This window comes from Lepisma saccharinum, chromosome 25 (assembly GCF_977018435.1).
Source record: "Lepisma saccharinum chromosome 25, izLepSacc3.1, whole genome shotgun sequence".
Taxonomy (NCBI): Eukaryota; Metazoa; Arthropoda; class Insecta; order Zygentoma; family Lepismatidae; genus Lepisma; species Lepisma saccharinum.
Window position 1 is genome coordinate 17,657,363 of NC_139253.1, and position 24,191 is coordinate 17,681,553.

The 24,191-nt window shown below is 34.9% G+C and overlaps 1 protein-coding gene across 3 annotated transcripts; it reads right to left on the bottom strand.

Moving 5' to 3' along the window:
- Positions 1-446: 446 nt before the first annotated feature.
- On the bottom strand, positions 447-23,157 carry LOC145978500 (uncharacterized). Of its 3 annotated transcripts, none has more exons than XM_083111120.1 (3): positions 23,097-23,157; positions 19,976-20,119; positions 447-1,112 (listed from the first exon to the last, which is right to left on the bottom strand). In XM_083111120.1, exon 3 carries the CDS (start codon positions 1,050-1,052, stop codon positions 618-620), a length of 435 nt encoding a protein of 144 aa, XP_082967246.1. In that variant the 5' UTR covers positions 1,053-1,112; positions 19,976-20,119; positions 23,097-23,157; the 3' UTR covers positions 447-617. The 3 variants fall into 3 exon arrangements, with proteins under 3 accessions (XP_082967246.1, XP_082967242.1, XP_082967245.1); XM_083111116.1 differs by lacking the exon at positions 447-1,112 and adding an exon at positions 11,005-12,326 and having other exon boundaries at positions 19,989-20,119; positions 23,097-23,114; XM_083111119.1 differs by lacking the exons at positions 447-1,112; positions 23,097-23,157 and adding an exon at positions 11,005-12,326.
- Positions 23,158-24,191: the final 1,034 nt, after the last annotated feature.

The window sequence follows — 24,191 nt, forward strand, 5'->3', positions numbered from 1 at the left end:
GTGCTTAGTAAAAACCATGCATTTCATTGTGTGGTTCACAATGGTCTATATTTTACAAACTTGAATATCTGCATAAACAGCAAACCACACAGTTGTATTTTGTTTATACAAAAAACAGGCAAAATAGCCAACACTGATGGGAATAAGTCCAAGTTTGTAAAAATTAATAGAAAAGTTACAAAAGCAAATATGTGCATATTAAACGCCATATAAAATTTTGATTACGTATTATGATAAATTTCAAACTTTCATGTTAATAATTGGGTCTGAAACTTTTAAGCAATGTGAAGTAGAGCATGTAAATTCACAAAAAATTCCATCAAATGGCAGAAAAATTTTAAAGAACTATAAATTTCAAACTAGAGTTGATATTCCTAAAATGAAAAAAAATTGCTTATTATATTTATCCACAGATATCACGCACCAAATTTCATCCAAATCTGAGATGGTGGGGTGGATACCTGGATGATCTTGTATGGAATAACCCACTACCACTGCAGCATTGGTGGCAATATTCAATAAATTAATTGCATTGTAACTCATACGTAATAAGGTCCAATTTTGAATTTTAGTACTGTCATGTTCGCTTTCAATCCTTGTACTAAAATTTCCTGCACCTACCTTTCTCCAGGATCTGTCCCTTGGCCTTCCACTTCTTCGGTGATCACTGCATTCTTCTTCCTGTCCTCGTCATCACTTAATACTAATGCATCATTGTCACTATCCTCAGCTGGCACTTTCTCCACAAATTGTTTACAGTCATATGGATAAAATCCTTCACTTTCACTAGGAGCTTCCTCACTTGTGCCTTCAAAATGCATCAATTTTTCATCACTCTCACTTTCAACTTTATCAACTAAAGTTTCATCAATGTACTGACTGGATAAATTGATGTCAACATTAGGAGGATCTTCGAATGATTTGGTTTCAGTCTTGACACATGATTCGTCTGGAAGCCAAACATTCTCCAGAGATGATTGTTCACAAACTAATGAATCAGCACTTTCCATTTCAGACTTTATTGTTGTCACTTCTGGAAGAGGGAAACCCATATCAGATACTGGAGCAGGCACAGTTTCTTCACTACCACGAGACAAGGATGCAGAATGCTTCTGAAATACAACCGTAAGGTACATAAATTTTATGATATTGCCTTTTCATATATAAAACAACCCTTCCCTCTTCCTACAGAAATCACTATCCTAATTGTGCAGCTTATACTGCAGGAGGTCTTAGAAAGGCCGCTTCGCAGGCTAACAGCAGACATCGCTCGCACACTGTTGCCGATACTCTCATGTCGTCTGCTCCTCAGCCGAACAAACAGGCCGAGGTAGCAACAGGCAGAGGTCACTCACCCTTCCAGAAGGGTGCAGCCAGCTAGCTGTGGCAACCAGGCTCGCTCATTCGCGGATCTGATTGGTTCTCGCAGACACACCCCGATATTGTCGTCTGCTGCAAGCCCCCGAAGCGATCTGTTTAAGGCCTCATGGAGTATAGTAGCCACCAACAAAGAAAGGCTGCTTCAGTGTTCCCAGGCACACCTCAACGGCGAATGAAGGATAACATTTATCCTCCATGACATAAGATTGCATCTGCACTGTTTATTTCTTTGCATTTGCTTGGTATGAAGGCTATTAGTCAGTACCATGACTCCTCAGTAATATTGTTTTCTACACCAGATGTTACAATGAACACACACACTGATGTAGAAGTTGATATTTTGTCTGCTAGAGTACACCATCATGCAGCACAATGTACTCTGGGAACCCATTCTCTACAGCAATTATGGGACTGAGTTACAAGGCTGCATGGGTTGTTTTTACAGAACGTGTAGTTGATTCCCGGAGTGAGTGATCTCAGGTGGAGTTTTCAGGCAACATCCCAGCTCCAATTATCACCAAACCTCTAATCAAAGAGGCTCTGGTGAATCTGGGGGAACGAGTACTGGCTGGAGTCTCATGCTGATCACTTCACCTTGACTATGGCTATAGCCTGACAAGTTAAGTCCCGATATGCACAGATCGCTGCGGAGCACTTTCTATTACGTCATCCTCCCCACCACTCTTCTACTCACTGGTCTGGTGTTGAGAGTACCAGTGGTACCAACTCAGCAAAATTAAGCTAAAACAAACATAACAAACAATTTTCACTGTTTAGCGTGACGGTGCATGCAGGCTTCTATAATATCAGTGGTTCGTTTTATTTAATCCGGCCTTTGAAAATGCGTGCGGTGCGCCGATCGTAAACTGTAGTATTACGCACAAGATAAAATCAATGCTTCTGAAGCATGTTTTTTATTCTATAGCTGAATACATGGAAGCGACTTTTACATAAGACAAATGTACATAATGTAGTATAATCACATATTATTCTTGTAAAATTAAATGTCAAATGAAAGTGGATAATTAGTATCACCTAGAATTAGGCTGCAATGTTCTATATCTTCTCATGTTATATTTTTTTGTGATTTTGATAATACCAGAGTAAGACTCAATTTTTTTTACAATTTTTGGCTATATATTTTGTATTTGTAAAATCTATTAATGTAATATTGTATTGTAATGTAAGTATTTACATGTCCTATATTACCATGTACTGTAATTTGTACACACCGGTAGTCCTTGGACGCAAACAAACTAAACTAAACTAAACTAAGGTTTATAACGAAGAGAAACTACAGGGCGAATGACTTCATTTTCTGAATGCGACAACGAGCAGTGGCCAGTTTTTTTTTTTTTTTTTTAACTAGTGGGGTGGTGGTTCGTTTGTTTATCGTACAACAATCACTACGAGAACGCAATCTGATAACACGCTTGCCTGTGTTCTTTTCTAAAGCATTGAAATGTTCATGCTCTTTACTCTTGGCTGCAAGATTCTTACTTTGAAAGAGATGGACTTATGGACGAGCGTGTAGATGAACTGATAATTAGACTTGGTGAAGCCGATTCAGACACGGACACAGATTCATTGGTAGACACAGACTCGGATGAGTGGGAGAGTGAAACTGAATAAGGAGAACTGGAAAACATTTAGAAGGTGAGCTCAGTTCTATCGTTTATATATTTTTCATTTTTCTATCGTTTTATTTCATACATTTCTTATGCTGGTAAGAAATATCCCTAATATAACTTCATTCATTTAAGGTTTAAAGGGAAAATATCAAAATGTATTTAGAATTTAGCGCAATCAATAGGTAGCGTAGGTGACGGGATACTAATTCATGCCTTTCACATTCAAATTTCGTTGAAAATTCTCAGAGGTTTCAGCTCCCTCCAGTTTGCAACACTGCGAATGAACGTCGCCGCAGACAATGGAGTGGGGAAATGTGATGTGAGGTGCGCAAACAATGGATTGCAGCATCTTGTTTTTAAACTTGTCAAGTTATACCTATTAGGCAGCAGATGTTGCCTATAGTGGATGTCAGTGTAGGAACCGAGCACTTCGATGTTTCTAGAAATTTTGAGGGAGTGGCATTTCCACCCCTCGCAGGTCATAAACAGGCAGGGTTGGTGTCGCCATTGCATCCTAACAATGTTTCCAGCTTGTGTAGTTTGTGACCAGATTGACGAATGACCGCTTGTGTGGCAGTAAACTGCATATATGCAAACAGTTACAACCAGTCCCGAATCAGAGCCCAACACATGCTAAAATAAGTATAATGCTGGCGTGATGCCTATGTAGATTATTAGATCTCCGGGCAAGTAGTGTTATTTGCAACAAATAACTTTTACCTTTATACTATTTAACTCCTTATCAAACTTTTCGATGAATCAAAAATTTACACAAGTAAATACCGTTTTGTCATTTTGAGGTAAATTAATTTTTGGGGGCTATTTTTGGTTCACGTGAATCTGCCTCACGCAATAAGTTTATTTTATTGGGTCAAGTACAATAGCCAACCATTGCAATAATTTTATTTTTTAATTTTGATTTGTTGTTTTAAATCCACTTTATGCACAGTAAAGCTAATAAGGACTGGACCCACAGTTTAAAGTGGAATCCGAACCACTATGGGCCTCCACCCCTTGATTACAATGCGAGGACTCTACAACAGCACCATCAAGGGGGCCCTACCAACCCTTGCAATAAGTCACTGGAAAACATACATGTGTGGTTACACAAGCAACGAAAGAATAATTATAATCTTGAGGTAAGGAGCCATTGTCATTTAACGAACATTGTTGAATTATTCCATCAGCATTATTGAAAATGTAGTCCCATGCTGAACTTATCAACTTAAGAACGGCACAATGATTGCTTAATGAGGCATTTTCCTTGTGTTGCAAAGCAGGTTCAGTTTTTGGAGTATTACAATGTTTTACACAGTCCGTTCGAATAATTTTGTGAATATTGATGTTTTATCAGAGGGACCACCCATGGCTGTGAGCAGAGCGTTACGGGAGAGTGACCTGAGTGTTGCTTGAGCATAGATGTGAATCAAGCCTTAACGTAACAAGAAACAAGAGAGCACTTAAAAAAAGTGATTACCAAAATGCTCACAACTTACCACTGGTAGCAACAATGAATCACGGAATCCGAAAATGACTTTATACCTGCCTCTACACATGACATGTCAAATTTCCTCAGAGTGACATGTGGTGACAGCAATATGCTGACTGTAGCCTTACTGAGTAGTGCACTCTTAAATAATGTTCAAATGAAAAGAACTAAATCTGTACATCAAAATTCAAATTGTATGTGGAAGAAATGCTGCAAAGTGTCACAAAGGACTTGTGCAGGCTTGTGGGGATGAAGCACTTCGATATCCAACATTGGTTCGCCACACTAATTTGCCAACACTGTGAAAGTTCTGACAGGCACCCAGCAACATTTAGGTGGTGCATCTTGTTGCCTACAACTACAAGGTCATTCTCCTTTGTCACTGTGAACAGTGGGTATTACAGTAACTTTCTGGATATGTCAGAAATGACAAAACTTCTTGGTAGACATCCGATTGTGCTGCACCATAGCCCAAGGAGTCATGGTGCAAATTTAGTGGGCCCACTTGTTGAGTAATGAGGTTCGGAAGTGCTAGAAGATCCACTACAGTGACATCAATGACAAAGTGCACATCATAGGCTGGTACTTCAGTCATATATAGAAAAATTAGGGATGAGTCGATATGAAATTTACCAATACCGATAACCAATGTTCGACTGATCCCATATAAAATTCTAAATGATCCTTGAAGAATCTAAATACTTCATTCATCTCCTTAACCTTTTGCTGCCCAAGGCCTTTTTCAGAAGTAAGCCTCGGTTGCCCAAGCCGATTTTGAGCAAAATGCAGAGTTTCAATTAAATGAGTGTAGATCGGAAGCTAATTGCCCTAGAGAGATGAGTGATATACCGTTGTACGCGGAATGAACCAGAGATTCAGACTATATGAAATTTTTGCAAATTCGGCGTATATGTGGCGGGGGGAGGGGGCTAAATCTCAAAATTCCAAAATTTCGGGAAAAAAATGTTGTTCCCCTGTCTCTCCCCTCAAGCAAAAAGTACATGACAGTGTCGACATGCACATGGAAATGATCGCTAACATGTAAGGAACACAAAAATATTTGCATTATTATCATGTGACCAATGTAACTTGAGTTATACCCCCAAAAGCAATTGTCGGCACGCCACTGATTCAAGGTTCAAAATGCAGCGGTACCTTGAAATGACTATAGCTCAGAAACTAAATGCCCTGGAGATATGAAAGATATACCGTTGTACGCAGAATGAATCACAGATTTAGACGATATATAATTTATACACAGTCGGCGTATATATGGAGGGGGAAAGGGGGGGAAATCCCCTGAAAATACTTTTTATTTAAAAAATGGTGTTTCGCCCCCCTGCCCCCGAAAAAAAGAATATGAAAAGTTCAAAATGCACATAGAAATTATCGCTGGCATGTAAGGAACAGAAAAATATTTGCATCATTGTTGTATGACCAATGTAACTTGAGTTGTAACCCCAAAAGGAATTGTCGGGACGCCACTGATTCAAGCTTCAAAATGCAGCGGTACCTTGAAATGACTATAGCTCAGAAACTAAATGCCTTAGAGAGATGAAAGATATACCGTTGTACGCAGAATGAATCACAGATTTAGACAATATATAACTTATACACAGTCGGCGTATATATGGAAGGGGAAAGGGGGGAAATCCCCTGAAAATACTTTTTTTTTTAAAAAAATGGGGTTTCGCCCCCTGCCCCCGAAAAAAAGGATATGAAAAGTTCAAAATGAACATAGAAATTATCGCTGGCATGTAACAAACAGAAAAATATTTGCATCATTGTCGTATGACCAATGTAACTTGAGTTGTGCCCCAAAAGGAATGGTCGGGACGCCACTGATTCAAGCTTCAAAATGCAGCGGTACCTTGAAATGACTATAGATCAGAAACTAAATGCCCTAGAGATATGAAAGATATACCGTTGTACGCAGAATGAATCACAGATTCAGACGATATATAATTTATGCACATTCGGCGTACATATGGAGGGGGAAAGGGGGGAAATCCCCTCAAAAATACTTTTCTTAAAAAAAATGGTGTTTCCCCCGCCCCGCCCCGAAAAAAATGCCAAAATGCACAAAATGCAAAATTTATGCAAATTTGGTGTGTATATATGGAGGGGGAAGGGAGAAAGCCCCCAAAAATTATTTTAAAAAATTGTCACTTCACCCAAAAAATGTCCTCGCACTTGGGCACAAAACGACACCTACACACAACATTCACGGACGAAAAGCTAGAACGTAGTGACAAATGAGCGCCAATTCTTGCAGCTGCTTGAAATTCTATTTTTAGACAATGCTGGGTAACCCCTGTTTCCACTTGTGGACACTTGTGCTAAAAAAAACAAAGGTTTCCTTCAGCGCGCTTCGAAATTCCATTCTCACAATGCAGATTCTACAACCAGTCTCCCCCCTCCCCCCACCCATTGCTTCGCCCTCTCGGAAAACTTTCATTTTGACATTGGATACTGATAAACAAGCTTCCTTCGAATGCACTTAGCTGGAGGGAGTGAAAAGCATTGCTTTAGAACAACAAAGCTGGTCTTCCTGTGTCGGCAAAAAATTGACCTTGAAAAGAGACGCAAAAGAGAAGTCCCTTTTCCCGCCTTTCCCCCTCCATTTTCATGAAGACAAAAAAAACATTTCTGTTAAATACATGTGTTAGGAACAATATAAAAAAATAAAATCGAAATTCTAGTCAAAAATAGAAAAGTTATAACGTAAAAACTACGACCTTGACACAGCGTCTCGATCGAGATGCTTGGTCCCGTGAGGGTTACTTTTGGGTATCTCGATCGAGACGCTTGGGCAGCAAAAGGTTAATAAGTGTGTGTTACCACACGACTGCAATCCAAAAGAAGCTGCATATTTAGAGATTTACTTTCAACAAAAGTATGGAGATTGTATGTTTATATCCCATAAAAACTATAACAAAATGGCAGAATATTGCAATACATTATTAGATATTTATAGATACATTGGATGCAGTAAAATTATCAGTAATTTTATCGATAAACCGATATGCCTATATTGGCCAATACCAATAGTGTACCAATTAATCTGTCCCATCCCTACAAAAAATGTTTGTGCTGACAGCATGATATTATTGCCAGAACTTTTGGCAATATGTGCTACATTTGGCCAAAGACTATGCAGTAATTTCATCCTCCACAATAATATAAGTAGTCAGTTATGAGCATGTAATAACTTTCTTTAAAATGATCCTCACATATTTCACAATAGACAACTTTCTCTGGCACTGTGCAGAAATCTCAATAAAAATGGCTAGTCGAAAATACATTTGCAGGTTCAAAAACATCCATTTAATAAGTGATTGATCTGATTTATTTTACTTCACTTTCCTGTGGCTGATTGCGAAGATGGGGATGAATGATGATATGATGACATTGATGCCGATGCCTAGGCCTAGGCCGATGTGCTAACCACTCTGCCACGGGGGCCAGCTATTCAAATAATAGATGTGTTAATAGGATAAGAAAGAGCATGGGCTGGTTGACACATTCATTGGTTAATAACTTCTGTGGTTCATTGTGTACTCCTTCAGCGTTACACAAATGGTGGCCACAGGAGGATCCTTTTCACGGACAAAAAAATCTTCATGATTGAAGTTCTTACAATTGTCAAAACGACCGTGCTTATGCCTCGACATCCCAGGAAGCTCGTGAAAACACACCACGGATCCTCAGAGGCCATCATCCTGCCTCAGTGATGGTTTGGGAGTGGGTTTTGTACGATGGCACAACAAATGACCTCCACTTTTGTGAACATGGTGTGAAAACATCTGCAAAAATGTACGAAGCCACAGTGTTGGAGCCACTTGTGAGATCATTGACCCACACCATGTTCAACAATCAGCCGTGGAGCTTCCAGCAGGACTCCGCACCGACCAACAAGGCAAAGACCACACAGGAGTGGCTTCAGAGGAATGTGCCTGATTTCATTGCTCCGGCTGATTGGCCCTCCAGCAGCCCCGACCTCAGCCCATTGGACTACAGGTTGTGGTCCGTTTTGGTGGGCATGGTCTGTAGGAAGAGGCATCCAAACCTTGCAAGTCTGAAGCGTTCTCTTGTAAGACAGTGGTGGACTTTACCCTCGAGACCATACATGCTGTGATCGATGACTGTCCTCGGAAACTTCGGGCCTGTGTGAAGGCCAGAGGTGGCCATTTTGAACAGTGATTGGTGCTCTGTGTTGACAAGACTTGTACCTTTGTAACATCCAAATATTAATACTTTAGCTTGCTTACTGTGCCTGTAGTTCATTACTAACTTTGTAAAAGAATTTATGATATGACTAGGTATATTTCATTATGAATGTAATTTCAAATAGTTTACAATGATGTCCATGTTGCGTACAAAAATGAATGAATGAAAGATTTGATTTATTTTACTTCAGGTTTCTGCCAATTTTGGTTAATTGCAAAGATGAGGATGAATGGTGATACGATGAAGTGGATGAAGAACATCGCAAATACACATGGACGACACTGCACAATTCCTACAGAGGATTATACAGGAGTAGATAGCAAAATGTGGCTTCGAGCGCACCTAAATTTAAGGGGCAACTTTTCACCCAAAATCATAAAAAACAAGATAAAAATAAATAAAATTATTAAAATTTAATAACAAAACATTAAAAACATCATCCCTTAATTTATTTTTGAGCATTTTTTTCATGTTTTTGTCAAATCAATAATTAAAATTTAAGGGGCAGTTTTTTATCTCAAAAACATAAAAAATTTAGAAATTTTAATAACAAAACATCAAAAAATCATCCCTTAATACATTTTTCTAAAAATATAGCCCCTTAATAATAATTTTATGCATCCATATTTTCCAGCGCAAATCGATTAAGGGGCAACTTTTTACTCCAAAACTAACAAAAATCAATGTTTTAATCACAAATTTTAGCACATTTAACTAAAAATAATACCCCTTAAACTTATAAAAAACATGAGCGCAAATCGTTTAAGGGGTACTTTTTCCTAAAAAAAAAAAAACCTAACTACAATGTTTTAAACACAAAATGAAGCACAGTTTTTAGAAAAACACACCCCTTAATTCACCAATTTATTCCTGGCGCATCTCCAGTTAAGGACTAACAAAAATACAGAAGCTTCTTATGAGGCTTAGCACGAAGTGCGCATACCATACCCACCAAAATTTAATATATTTTGTTAATAATAATGCAAAAAACAGCATCAATGGGTCAGCAAGCAGACGACCGAAGGTCTTGAACAGAGGCCAACTTCACTGCGATTAAGGGCTAACTTTTTAAGCTAAAACAACAAAAAATACCAAGGAATACAGAGTATTATTTTCTTGTTTAAATAAAATGACTTCTTGGGAAGAATCGGTAGTAATGTCCTGCAGTGATAATATCTTAGCCTTGTTTTCTTTTAAGTTTATTAACACATCTCTCAACTCAACAGTTTTGTTTTTGATTTTTTTTTAAAAATTTCGATTTTTTTATCCCCAACTTTCGGTTTTCCGTTTTTAGCTTTCCAATTTCAGTGTCTCTAGCAGATACATCATAGTTAAAGGTGGTTGAGGAAAGGAATTTTAAAACCTCCTTGTTTGCCTCTTCATTAATTCGGCTGGTAGATTGTTGCTGATCCATGAAAATTTTCTAAGTTAAAAAGCGTAGCGATACTTAAAGCGATAACATACCAACACACTTTATAAACCGTGTCAATACTGTGTGTAGTGCATGGTGATTAGGTGTGTACAAAATAATTTCTCAAAAATGTTTTTCCACTTTTTGTGGTCGCTATGAATCACAAGGAAAGTTGTTATCAGCAGGATGCATTACTACCACTCCCAGCTGATAAAGATAAATGTAAACAAGAGTGCTGAATGACTGACTCACCTCTGTGAGCAAATCTTTTTTTAAACAAGGAAAATGTAACTATCCCGTGAATAAAACTGTATAATTTATACCTTCCTTACCTTGTGAAATAAAATGCTGTTCTTCGCATTATTTAAATATTTACTTTTAACCTAAAAAAGCAACCTTTCTGTCAGCGTAAACAAGGAGGCAGCCATCTTCATCAAGCATAGTTGCCAACTGTCAAAATGAAATAACGTAAAAACGACTTTACCTAAATCGAACGTAAAAACGATTGTTTAAAAACATTGAGAAATTCGTTATTAAAATCAGTTGTTGTGAATACTGTCAAGCTGTATCTAAATCACAGCATCTCCATTGTGGAACGCGAAATAAAATCCGAAATCGCCAAGTTCTCAACAAAATACTGTTTCACGTATCTTTCTTTACTTTCGAATTGAACTACATAATTTTACTATTTAATTAAGTTGCGGGCTGAAAATTTTGAGCTGTTTTCTCTTCCTAGTCAACGATATTTCAATAAAGATTGCGACACTTCTTCTCAATGGATAAAATCAAAGCAGTAGGTATCCTATACTACACATGAAATAAAAGCAGGATTATAATCTACTTTTTTATTTTACTCCATTTATAATCAAAGTAAATAAATGTACATGTATTTTAACAATTTTTCTTATAGTACTTGTTTTACCTAACAGATATAATTATAATTAACATTATTTTTAACAAAAAGAAACAATTAATGGGGAGAAATAACAAAGAAGCTGGGTTGCATGAAATAGAAGATACAGAAAAGACAAAATGGTAGGCCTAAATGTTCTATTATTTGTGATGTAAATTCTTCTTGCTGGTATCCATAAGAAATACAAATGAAATTAACACATAAGATTATATTCTGACTTAATGTCTATCCCAAAAAATGAGGATGGTTTTCGCTCAACCAATCCTAATCTATCGTGATCCTTCATCATAATTATTGGTAGTGAGCAGACGTTCGAATCGATACGTTCCAGAAATGTAGAGGCTGCCTCCTCCAAAGAGATGAACCAATCGGGCTGTATGCCGTCAAATAATATCAGCTCAGTGTTCCTTCCAGTTTCCAACGGCTGTGAACGCCTGAAGTCAAATCGTGCCTCATTGGTGGTCCTCAAAGTCCAAGGACTTGAAAAATTAAAATCATTGAAAAGTATGCGGGCAATATGATGGGAAAATTCATGTATCGCTAAGGTCAACAGATCAGCAAAATAATTGGGGGTATTGGTAATCCCAGCAATATTGTTCAAGCAGATGAGTATACCATCTTTAAGACACGCACCTCTCAGAGGTTGGAAGGGTTCAAAAAATAGTACTTGATATATGGTTCCAGAAGTGATTATACGAACGATCACCTCAATATTGACAGTCGGCATTGTGTCTGAGGTCTTCAAGGAAGTAATATTCTGCAGTATTGCCTGTATGACTGGCTTTGAACACAGTCTCTGTTTAAGTGATGAAGCATCATCTCCTGACATTTCTGTTATTGTAGTGTGGATGCTTAAGGGTTTCACAGTAGGAGTTACGAATATTTTCAACAATTCATTATAATACTTGCTCTTGTCAAGAATGTCTTCCTTTATGGATATTTTACTGAAATGAAGGAAAACCTGAAGGTAAATTTGAAGTGTGACTGAGCCATTTTGGAAGTCCTGGTCTAGAAATTCCAATATTTTCAACCATGTACTAAACTTGAGGTCTGCTTGAGTAATCTGATGCTGCTGATAGATATTTGAGATGATGCAGTCCTTGAAGACTGTTTCATTGAACACCTCACCCATTTTAACAATCCTTGTTTCTTCCAGAGGTGTTTTGGGAGATGTCATCAGTGCATCATCTAAGTTGACCAGTTCATCAGGATTACCATTGCAATTTGCAATGTACCTCCTTACTGTATCATAGTACCCCATAATTCACAAATCTGCAAAGAAACAAACTCTTACTGATTCACAAATATCAAATAATATCTACAGATCTTCCTCATAAGATAGAAAAATTAATGCACCAAAGAATAATAACGAAATTACAATGAGAAGTCGTAACTATGCAATTGAATATTTAAACTAATTAAAGACTATTCAAACCTTTTAATGATCGACAGTTTTTCAGTGGCTCTTGAAATTTAACTTCTTTTTTAATAGTTTCAGCTTTTTTGACTGCACACCTTGTTTCCACCCCAAGGGGTGTTTGTAAATTTAAAGTAAATCGTCCATAATTATCTCGGGGTGGTAAATTAACAACTCCTTTTTGATTATAGGATATATTATTAGCTTTTAAATATTTTACTACAGTTTTAGAATTAACTTTATATCTGTTCTTCGAACAGGGAATTAATAGAGTTAGATAAAAATTATAAGATGTAAAGATGTTAAAAGTTTAATAAATTCGTCAGGTGTAATTGGCTTGGTCGTGCTTTTTTTATTTATTATTAATTTTTTCATGGTAGAGTATTGTAAATTATTGAAGATTTTTTTATTTCAAAGCTGCTTCAAGCCGTTTTACTTTCTCTGGATAAGTTAGCCTTTGTTTGTTGGTGGATTTTGAAACTCCATTCAGGTTTTGAGTAACAACACTACCAAATAATTTTAATTCTTCCTTTGTTGTATTACAATCTTTATTAATTTGTGTTTTCTTCGGATGTTCGTTTAAAATACCATTTAATGAATATCTTCCCAATTTATCTCTTGGAATAATAATACCAAATATGCGTTTTTCATAAGATATATTATGCTTTTTTAATATAATTATCAATTGTTTTTACACTAATTTTATATGTTTCAGCAAATTCTTTTTTACTTCTGTTTTGAAAGTCCCACTGCTTTAAATACTTGACTATTTGTGTAGAATCCATTTATTTATTTTAAAAAAAAGGTAATTGGTAAGGCAATGCGTAAACAGAAAGGTAATTGGAAAGGAATTAGGTAAACAGAAAAGCAAAAGGTAAGGAAATTGGAACGGTAATAGGAATAGTAATTGGCAAGGTAATAGGAACAGCTATAGGAATAGTAACTGCTAATCGGTAAAAGGAAAAATAAAAAAAAATATCTTACTAAATGGCAAACCAAATAACTCTAAAAACATTTCATGACACAGTTAAAAGTGTTCAAGATTTATCTAAAATCAATTTTAATGATATTTTAGCGTTTAGTAATAATAAGTTGACTACTAAAACGGCGAAACAATATATTGATTTGATGAACGAATTAATTGATAAAATAGATAGTTTAGATGTTACAGACGAACAAAAACAACACTGTTATTTTATTTTCCAAAATGTGTGAATCAGATTGTAAAGGGATAATGTTAAGTGCTTCAATTCAAAAGAATAAAAAGTATAAGGATATAATTAATAAATTAGAAGAGGCATACCAAAAAGAACGTGATGAACATAATGCTCTAGCAAAGAAGTACAACGAGAAACAAAAAGAAGCAAAAGTTAGTATTCCAGGCATATCACTGTCATTAACTTTAAGAGAAAGTAAAACACTTAAACCAGACGAATGTGTTCAATTAATGAATGAAATTGATGTAGATGAAGAAGAAATAGATAAAAAATTTAAAAGAATTTCTATTCCTGAAGATTATAAAAATAAAGTAAGCAGAGCTTATGTAAAAGCATCCAATGAAGGAAATCATTATTTACAGAAACAAAGCAATAAAAAATGTTAAGAGTTCGTCTTTGATCAGCAAAGATGATTTGCCTAAAACTTCAAACTTAAATAAACCTTAGAGTATTTATTGTTATTCTTGTTTTTATTATAATTATTTTATTTATAATTATAATGCGCGCGCACTTTACTAAGTCCTTCGAACACTTTGTGGCTTAGCCCAATTTTCTAAATTGAAAAAATATTGGGTATAAATAAATGAATCAAGTTGATTCAATACAGATCGCTGAATTTCAAAGAAGAGTGCAAGGTTTATACAGATCCGAAGATTCTGCAAAAAATGAGTTAGAAAGAATAATAATTAGAAATATGAATGCTCAATTTAAAGAACACGAGAATAAAATTAAAACTTTAGCCAAAATGGGTTTATTGAAAATATCTTTTCCTAAATAAATGGATGACATTCGATGTTCTGTTTGTTTACTATTTAAACATCCAGATGAATTTTACAACTGCAAACATACTGATCGAAGATGTAAACAATGTAAAATCTACACAAATTGTGAGCGTTTGCTATGTGAATGTGGTAAATATTATACTAAAACACACTATAAAAGACACCTGCAATCAAATTTACACAAAAGGAGAATAGGTGTTTATAATAAATTGGTTGTCTTAAAATGGAACAACGTTTAAATAAACTTAAACTACCAGAGTTATATAATATTGCTAAAGAACTAAAAATACAATACTTTACAAGATATAAAAAATCTGATTTAATAAAAGAAATTATTAAGCAATATAAAAGAATCAAAAGAGAAAAAGAAAATAAGAAAATCAACGATAATTTCCTTTTGATGAAAGTATAATAGCTCCTCAAAAGAAAAAGAGAGTCAAACAAATAAAATGTGATGCGGTGATTGGTACACTTCTTTTTTAATAGTTTCAGCTTTTTTGACTGCACACCTTGTTTCTACCCCAAGGGGTGTTTGTAAATTTAAAGTAAATCGTCCATAATTATCTCGGGGTGGTAAATTAACAACTCCTTTTTGATTATAGGATATATTATTAGCTTTTAAATATTTTACTACAGTTTTAGAATTAACTTTATATCTGTTCTTCGAACAGGGAATTAATAGAGTTAGATAAAAAATTATAAGATGTAAAGATGTTAAAAGTTTAATAAATTCGTCAGGTGTAATTGGCTTGGTCGTGCTTTTTTTATTTATTATTAATTTTTTCATGGTAGAGTATTGTAAATTATTGAAGATTTTTTTATTTCAAAGCTGCTTCAAGCCGTTTTACTTTCTCTGGATAAGTTAGCCTTTGTTTGTTGGTGGATTTTGAAACTCCATTCAGGTTTTGAGTAACAACACTACCAAATAATTTTAATTCTTCCTTTGTTGTATTACAATCTTTATTAATTTGTGTTTTCTTCGGATGTTCGTTTAAAATACCATTTAATAAATATCTTCCCAATTTATCTCTTGGAATAATAATACCAAATATGCGTTTTTCATAAGATATATTATGCTTTTTAATATAATTATCAATTGTTTTTACACTAATTTTATATGTTTCAGCAAATTCTTTTTTACTTCTGTTTTGAAAGTCCCACTGCAATCAGTTAGAAAACAACAAAATATTCAATTACACTGTGATGATGATAAAGTCCAGAAAGCAATAAATAAGTCCAATTTTAAATCTAGAACCATTTTTAGTAAATATTTGGTGGCTGTGCATAATTATAAAACATCTGTTAAATTTGATAAACTGATTTATATAGGCCAAGCAGTGTTGGATTTATCTAAAGCTCTAATGTATGATTTTTACTATAATGTTTTAAAAAATGAATTTGAAGATGATATAAAATTATTATATACAGATACTGATTCCTTTATTTTTGAAATTAAAAACCATGATTACAATCAGTTTATGAAAAATAATTCTGATTTATTCGATACTTCAGATTATCCTAAAGATCACTACCTGTATTCAGATAAAAATAAAAAAGTAATCGGAAAAATGAAAAATGAGCTCAACGGAACAATGTTGGAATTTATTGGGTTAAGGAGCAAAATGTATGCATATAGAACTGACGATAAGGTAGACAAACGACTGAAAGGTATTAAAAAGGCTGTATTAAAGAAAGAAATTCAATTTGAGGATTATAAAAACTGTTTACTCAATCAAAAAGAATATTTACATAAACAGCATGTTATTAGGAGTCATAAACATGAAATTTATACAGAAGAATTAAATAAGAAGTCACTCAGTTGGAAAGATGATAAAAGATATCTAATTCCTGGAAGTACAGATACATTAGCGCACGGACACGTGCTAGCAATGTAATTGCGCGCACGGACACGTGCGAACCGAAGGCTCTTGCCCCGTAGGGGCGCTAGCAATGTAATTGCGCACATGGTCATGTACTAGCTGACTAGCACATTAAAGATGCTAAGAGCAGAGCATTTTTATAGATATGCTTGCCTACAGCTTCATAATACTTGAACTATGACTTAAGATATTTAGGTCACATCCATTTTTATTCTAAATATTAAATGGATTTAAAAAAAAAATATTAATGAAATAGTAATTATTAAGATTTTTTGGAATAAGCGATAAGCGCCAGATTAGTCCAAGTAGATTTGGCTTCTGAGAAAGATAAGGAATCCCCCGGTTCAGTAATGAATCATTAATTAATCCTATTATCATGGTTTCCTGTTAATAAGATTAGGCGTATTATTCATAGTACATGAAAAAGTAACCACTCAAGTGAACCGCAGTACCACCCACCAAAAAGATTACATTGTATTTTGAAGCGGCATAGCGGTATAGTTTTTCTTGGTGTACCACCTTTTTTATTTGGTGTTAGAGCATTCAGCTCTTGATCGTTTTGGATTTAGTGAAGTCAACATGATAACCATGAGGAACGAACATGAAGAACATGACGTAACATGATGAACATGATGTAACATGATGTAACATGATGAACATGACTTAACATGATGAACATGACTTAACATGATGAACATGACGTAACATGATGAACATGACTTAACATGATGAACATGATGTAACATGATGAACATGACTTAACATGATGAACATGACTTAACATGAAGAACATGACGTAACATGATGAACATGACTTAACATGATGAACATTCAAATTTATTTTGTGTAAAGACCATTGTTTGTTTCTTTAGTCAAATCAATTGTTAAAAATCAATAATCAAAAACTCCAACATTGTTTACATATAAATTTAAAAATCATTAAATGTAATATCAGATCAGTTACAACAAAATCAATCAGTTACAACATTTCCAAATAATGATCGCTTTGTTTAAAGATCATAATACATATAGAATTTATTACTGATTGTCTTTAATGAGGAATTACACATTTATTTCGCTGTATTGAAAAAAATATATTTGAAAAAATATTAATTTATTACACAAGACGATAATGAAACTGAAATGTTAACAAAAACGATCGTTATGATCATTCTTCTAATCGTCACTATTGTCCTTCTAATCATTCGTTAGCATATATCAATTTGTTTAACGAAGCGAATAGATTGTAAAAGTGTTGTTTTCTTCAGAGTTTGTTAATTAATTAATTTTATACCTCCTATATCCTATTATATCCTATTTTTATAGCAAAAACAGGTACAACATGATTAATATTTAAAGTTTTCTCGAATGGACAGTTATCTATGGTTTTATAATATTTTTTTATCATTGGTAATTTACTGTTTCTGTAATTTTAATGTGTAACAATATTTTTTTATATAATTTAATAAAATAAGGCATTACGTAGGTACTGCAATTGCAAAGTAAAATTACTATTTCATGTTTTCACAATTAAACAAAGTGATATTCTTTTTCTGTGCTCTAAACTAACTCTTTCTCGTTTGTTTGGGTTAGGATTTTATGCAAATAGCTATATTTTCAGAAATAACCTCAACCATATTTTAATGAATTCGGTTTTTTTATTTCGCATTTCCTAGTATTTCTACCATTCTCTTTTTTCAAACTTCATTGCCTTTCATTTCCTTTAAGCAAAATTAAAGATTCTTCGATGTTTCCAACTAAAAGGAAATACATTCATAACATAATATTGAATTTCATTCTGAATTTGTAGCAGAGCTGTAAAGCATTTGCTAAATACTGTAAACGCGGCTTAAATTTACCCTACTATTAACGATTTCACTTTTTTACAATAAATTAATTATAAATTTTACAATAATTATTTAAAAATAATAAAACTTACTAAAACACGTTGCACTAAAACTCGACTAAAATAACCTCTACATCGGAGATTATATACTACTAAAGATGACAGGCACAGTATTCTGTTCGCTGGCATTGGTGCAGTTCCGTCGAATACTTACAGATGGCACCAATATACTAATTCGGGCGATAAATAGAGGATGTGAATATGTTGGGGTAATTTTTTTCGTGGACGTTAAATAGTAGATAGGTACTTAATGTAAACAAAAATCATAGTACGTATAATATAATATAACAAAAAAGCGTATTATAAAATTTTAAAGATAGACCTGAAGGTAACTATATAATCAAAATCTTAAAACGTAGCCGAAACTAGATCGAAAAATAACGTTAAATAAATACAATAGCCCTAAAAATCATCTTTTTTATTAAAAATGTGCCCCCTAATCGAAAATGCACTCAAATGTTTGAAGAGATGCAAGCGTGCGAACCTCTCTGTTTTTGTACTTTATTTCTTTTCTTTTATAGTTTAAGGCTTGTGTGAAAAGCTTATCCTAAAAATCATATCTTTATTGTTAAAAATGTGCTCCTTAGTCACATCTAATTGCGCGCACTTCGTGCTAGCCCCATAAAGGGCGCTAATGTTTTTTTAGGAATTTAAAGTGATGCTGTTTTTTGCATTATTATTAGCAAAATATATTAAATTTTGGTGGATATGGTACGCGCACTTCGTGTAAGACTCATAAGAAGCTTCTGTATTTTTGTTAGTCCTTAACTGCAGATGCGCCAGGAATAAATTGGTGAATTAAGGGGTGTGTTTCTCTAAAAACTATGCTTCATTTTGTGTTTAAAACATTGTAGTTAGGTTTTTTTTTTTTAGGAAAAAGTACCCCTTAAACGATTTGCGCTCATGTTTTTTATAAGTTTAAGGGGTATTATTTTTAGTTAAATGTGCTAAAATTTGTGATTAAAACATTGATTTTTGTTAGTTTCGGAGTAAAAAGTAGCCCCTTAATCGATTTGCGCTGGAAAATATGGATGCATAAAATTATTATTAAGGGGCTATATTTTTAGAAAAAATGTATTAAGGGATGATTTTTTGATGTTTTGTTATTAAAATTTCTAAATTTTTTATGTTTTTGAGATAAAAAACTGCCCCTTAAATTTTAATTATTGATTTGACAAAAACATGAAAAAAATGCTCAAAAATAAATTAAGGGATGATGTTTTTAATGTTTTGTTATTAAATTTTAATATTTTTTTTATTTTTCTCTTGTTTTTTTATGATTTTGGGTGAAAAGTTGCCCCTTAAATTTAGGTGCGCTCGAAGCCACATTTTGCTATCTACTTACAGGCTAGAGGTTCAAGTGCTAGAGCCTCGTTATTCTGCAACAATGCAGACCAGAGTCTGCTATGTGTAAGCGAGGTTGTCATTTGGATGTCTTTGGAAAGGGTCACCTCCTACATCCAAAAAATGCATTGCTATTCAAAACATTGAGGAGAATAGAGTAATAAAAAACAATTTTATACACAAGAGCCCAGAAAACCACATACCACTTTCACTATGGGTCTTCACAAAAGAATACATGATTCCATTCTCAGTAATAGCAGGTGTAAAAATTTTAATTTTTAAAAATGCATCTATGTATTACCACGCCATGAACAAATGAAGTATGACTTACTTTTAAACATGCCACCATTTGTTCAAGTATAAAATTATCTTTACCTTAACACTTTACCTTAACACTTGCACCCCTTTTCTGCAGATGACAGGTATTCCTTGAGAAAGTCTGTGGAAATCCTGGAAATCTTCTAGCTTGTCTACACACGAATAGCACACAAACTTTGGCAAACTGTCATCCTCTGTAACCTGAGATGGAGAAAATTGAATTCATAAGTAGGGTTGGAGCATGGGTATTTACAAACTGTGTAGGTAAATAATAGGTATTTATGAAAATGTTATTTGCCTACCCCAAAAGTAGATATTTATTACAAATTGCATATTAAATGTCAGACTTCGATACTCCAATTACTTGTGCTATAGATAGGGTTATAGGAAATGGATAACTTAAAATACATAAGAAAATAAACCACCAAGTCAAAAATGTTGGTTTCACTATAAGAAAAATGTGACCCTTTTGGGTACTAATCTGATATTCCCCGGACAGATTTCTTCATTTTTACAGAAGAAACTACTTATGGTAATAAGTTCCTGTAGCATTGTCTAACATCTGGAAGGTGTTTTGTGTGATAGCGAAAATTCATGTTCTTTGTTGAAAATTAATTCTCTGACAGAGAATAGCCTTTGGCGCATACACTTTCGTACATCATCACGCATCGTGACTGTGTTTTGTTCATGTTCATTGGGTATCCAGTGTTTCAAACTGTCTGTGTTAGCAACAAAAGTTAGAAACATGACGTGTTGTGGTGAAATTTGTACCGGGTGTGGAACATCCTGTGGATTTTTTAATTGAACATGGGATCTTGAAGAAAGGAAAGGAATGTCCAAAATGTGGCAGTGAATGTAAGCTACTCATTTGAAGGAATGGGCTGTGGGTATATGCGTGTTCAAAGAGAGTCCAGGGACGTGAGAAGTTACAGTTTAAAAGAGTTCCGTGTAGATTTGAACAGAAAACAGATTTTTTCAAATTTAAAAGTTTAGGGCCCATTTGGGGGCAGGTGACTCTGGCCAATTTCTAACATGCTTTTAACAGGGACTCTATAGAGAAAGTCAGGTAGCCAGAGCTGAGGCAGGGCCACGGTAGTGGTAGGTTTTTTTGTTCAAATTTCCCACCGATTCCGGGACGGATAGCCCCAAAAATCATTCATGGATAGCCCCACGAATCATTACAATTTTCTTCGTAAAACAATGTGAAAAACTTTTTAAAAAAATTAGATCAGATGAGCTTTTTTCATGAGTATTTCTTGGGTTCTGAAGGTTGAAACATTGCATAACGAATGAAAATCAGCAAAACACAAGCACGACGTGCGATTATCTAGGAAGGTGTACGCACCATATTGTGTCTCAGGCAAGCGAAAAGACTACAAGAAAGAAGTACTCGTAATGTGAAAAATTGCAATTACTTTTATTAAAAGAACTTGAATACACCGTAAAGAATGTTCCGCGAAGCAGATAGGTAAGTACGAATGTCAACAGAAGAAGTTATAGGTGTCCGGGGAATACCAAATTTTTACCCATATATTTCTATAGCCCCATGTAGTTGGCTGCACTTTTTGACTAGATTTGACTCTGTTTGCACCTTAGCGTCTAGTTGGTTGCACGGTGCAACACCGAGTCATCTAGTTCATTGATTTGGAGTCAAGTAGTGTATTTGTTGTCTGCACCGGTAACGGTTCCGATTGTTTTATAATTTCGGAAATTATCCGATAATACCCGAGCACCTCTCACTCATTTATTTAATTAATTTTAGCATTGATACTTACCTATTCAGCATTGCGGAAGATTCTTTAAGGTGAGGTTATGCCTTTTTCTATAAAATAGTGTCAACTTTTCATATTACAAGTCATTATTTGTCTTCCTTGTTCTGCTTGGGTAACAGACAATATGGCATGCACTCGTCATGGATCATCGGGCATCTGCTTGTGTTTTGTCGATTTAGAGTGGGTATGCAGTGTTTCAACCTTCTTAACCAAAAAAATACCTACTTTCATGTTCATTATGTAATCACAAACCATTGACGGATAGCCCAAAAAAAAAACATTCACGATAGCCCCACAAACCATTGACGGATAGCCCCAAAAATTATTCACGATAGCCCCACAAACCATTCACGATAGCCCCACGAACCATTCCCAGCAAGGTTAGGTTAGGTTGGGTTAGGTAAGCATAGTTTAAAAAAAATCTCGTAAAAAAAGGCACGTTTGGAAACAATGGCGAGACCGTGTGACTTTTGATGCTCATGCCATCTGCACACACATAATGGAAACAACGGCATAATGATACAGAAAATGCAAGTTCCTTACTTAAAAAGCGATTATTTCTTGTTCTGCAGCATTGGTAAAGTTTTCAGTTTCCGCGAAAGAAAATACGGTAACAGTTTCATACATCGGAGACACATTTCTTCAATTTTACACAAGAAACTACTTACGGAAATGAGGTTTTCAAAGGTTTACAATGTTCGTCAAGGTATTTTCTTTCATCTGGAATATATTTAACCGGGAAATCATTCATTTTTCAAGAGAAATATCACAGCGACGCAAAATTGGTATTGCTTTCATTTGCTTGCCCTACAACAACCGGATGCTGCGTACATTTGGTAACCCCCTGTCAGTGTTTCAACCCCCTTTTTTTAACTATGCTTGCCTAACCCAACCAAACCAAACCTAACCTTTTTGGAAATGGTTTGTGGGGCTATCCGTCAGCTACCTGTGCATAATGTATAATTTCCACCGGTGACGAACACGATAGTAGGTATTTTTCGGTGAAGAAGGTTAAAACACTGCATAACCACAACGTGAGTCAAGATGTGCCCACCATACTATGTGTTCCGGAAGCGAAGAAAGGAATTTCGACAATCCTACGGAAACTGATTTCAGTAAATAGTTTCTCCTGTAAATTTGAAGAAATCCGTTCGGGCGATATCATATTTACCATGATTTCTCCTAGCACAAAGACTAATTATCGTAGAATTTTGGAAATCATTGTCACACGAAATTTGAACCTTCCTTAAAGTAATGAGGGTACCATTATAGTATGGGGGAAACACCTATGAAACATATATTTCGGACTTTTTTACATTGCTAACGTACTATTTTGGAATGCGGAACATTTCCTAAAGTGAAATAATGCATCTCAATGTCTATTTCTTAGATTTACAAGTACTTACTGTTACTTGTTATTTCGATTCTGTAACACATTATGGCGGGTGATAGCGTACTGGTTCAGGGCACATTGTGGAAGTGTTTTGTCGATTTATGCAGTGTTGCAACCTCGTTCACCAGAAAATACCTGCCTGGATTTGAAATTATGCTAATACGTCACAAACCATTGATGTTAGCCTCACAAACCATTGACGTTAGTCCCAAAAACCGGTAAATTTTTACTATCCTTTGGACACCTATAACCTCCGAGTTTCGTCAATTTTTTATATTTGTACTTACCTATCTGCTTTGCGGATCATTTTTTAATGTGTATTCACATTTTTTTGATCAATTTTTTTTTTTAAAAAAAAAAAAAAAAAAAGTGTTTCTGTAACTGAAGAATGTACGTTTCCGCAAATGGTTTGTGGGGCTATGTGAGAATGGTGTGTGTGGCTACGCATATTTTTTTCGAAACCAATTTTTAACTATTGTAACCTATTGTGATCCTACCTAACCTAACCTTACCGGAAATGGTTCGTCGGGCTATGCGTCAATGGTTGAATTTCCGCTATGAAACATTCCCACATCACACAAAACACCTTCCAGATGTTAGACAATACTACAGGAACTTATTACGGTAAGTAGTTTCTTCTGTAGAAATGAAGAAATCTGTCCGAAGGATAGTAAACTAGCTAGTACCAAGGAAATGTTCCCCGTGCATTTAGCATCGTGCCACAAAGGCAGGGCGCAGGGAACGATTGTGAACTCCTAATCACGAATCTGCATGTAATAATTGGCGGTCAAGTATGGAAATCGAGAAAAAAATGAAATAAACTATGTTTTCTTAACGTAACGTAACCCTACCATAAGAACAATAGCTCCACGGAAGACGCCATTTTCCCAACATGAAGAAATCAACAGGCAAGATAAGGTATAGTTCTCTTAGCTAAAATATTAATTTTTCTTTGTATTTATGCTAATGGAACCTAACCTAACAGGCCTAACCTAACCTCGTAGGCATTCCTCGTCTGTCGTCAACAAGATTGTTGTGCGTAAAGGAAGACCATTAGGTAATTAATTGCGAAAGAAAGATGGTTCCGAATTGCTGTGTATGGACAATC

What these genes read in the sequence shown, in the direction of transcription:
- LOC145978500 (XM_083111116.1), bottom strand. Translation starts at nt 12,315, where the DNA reads ATGGGGTACTATGATACAGTAAGGAGGTACATTGCAAATTGCAATGGT.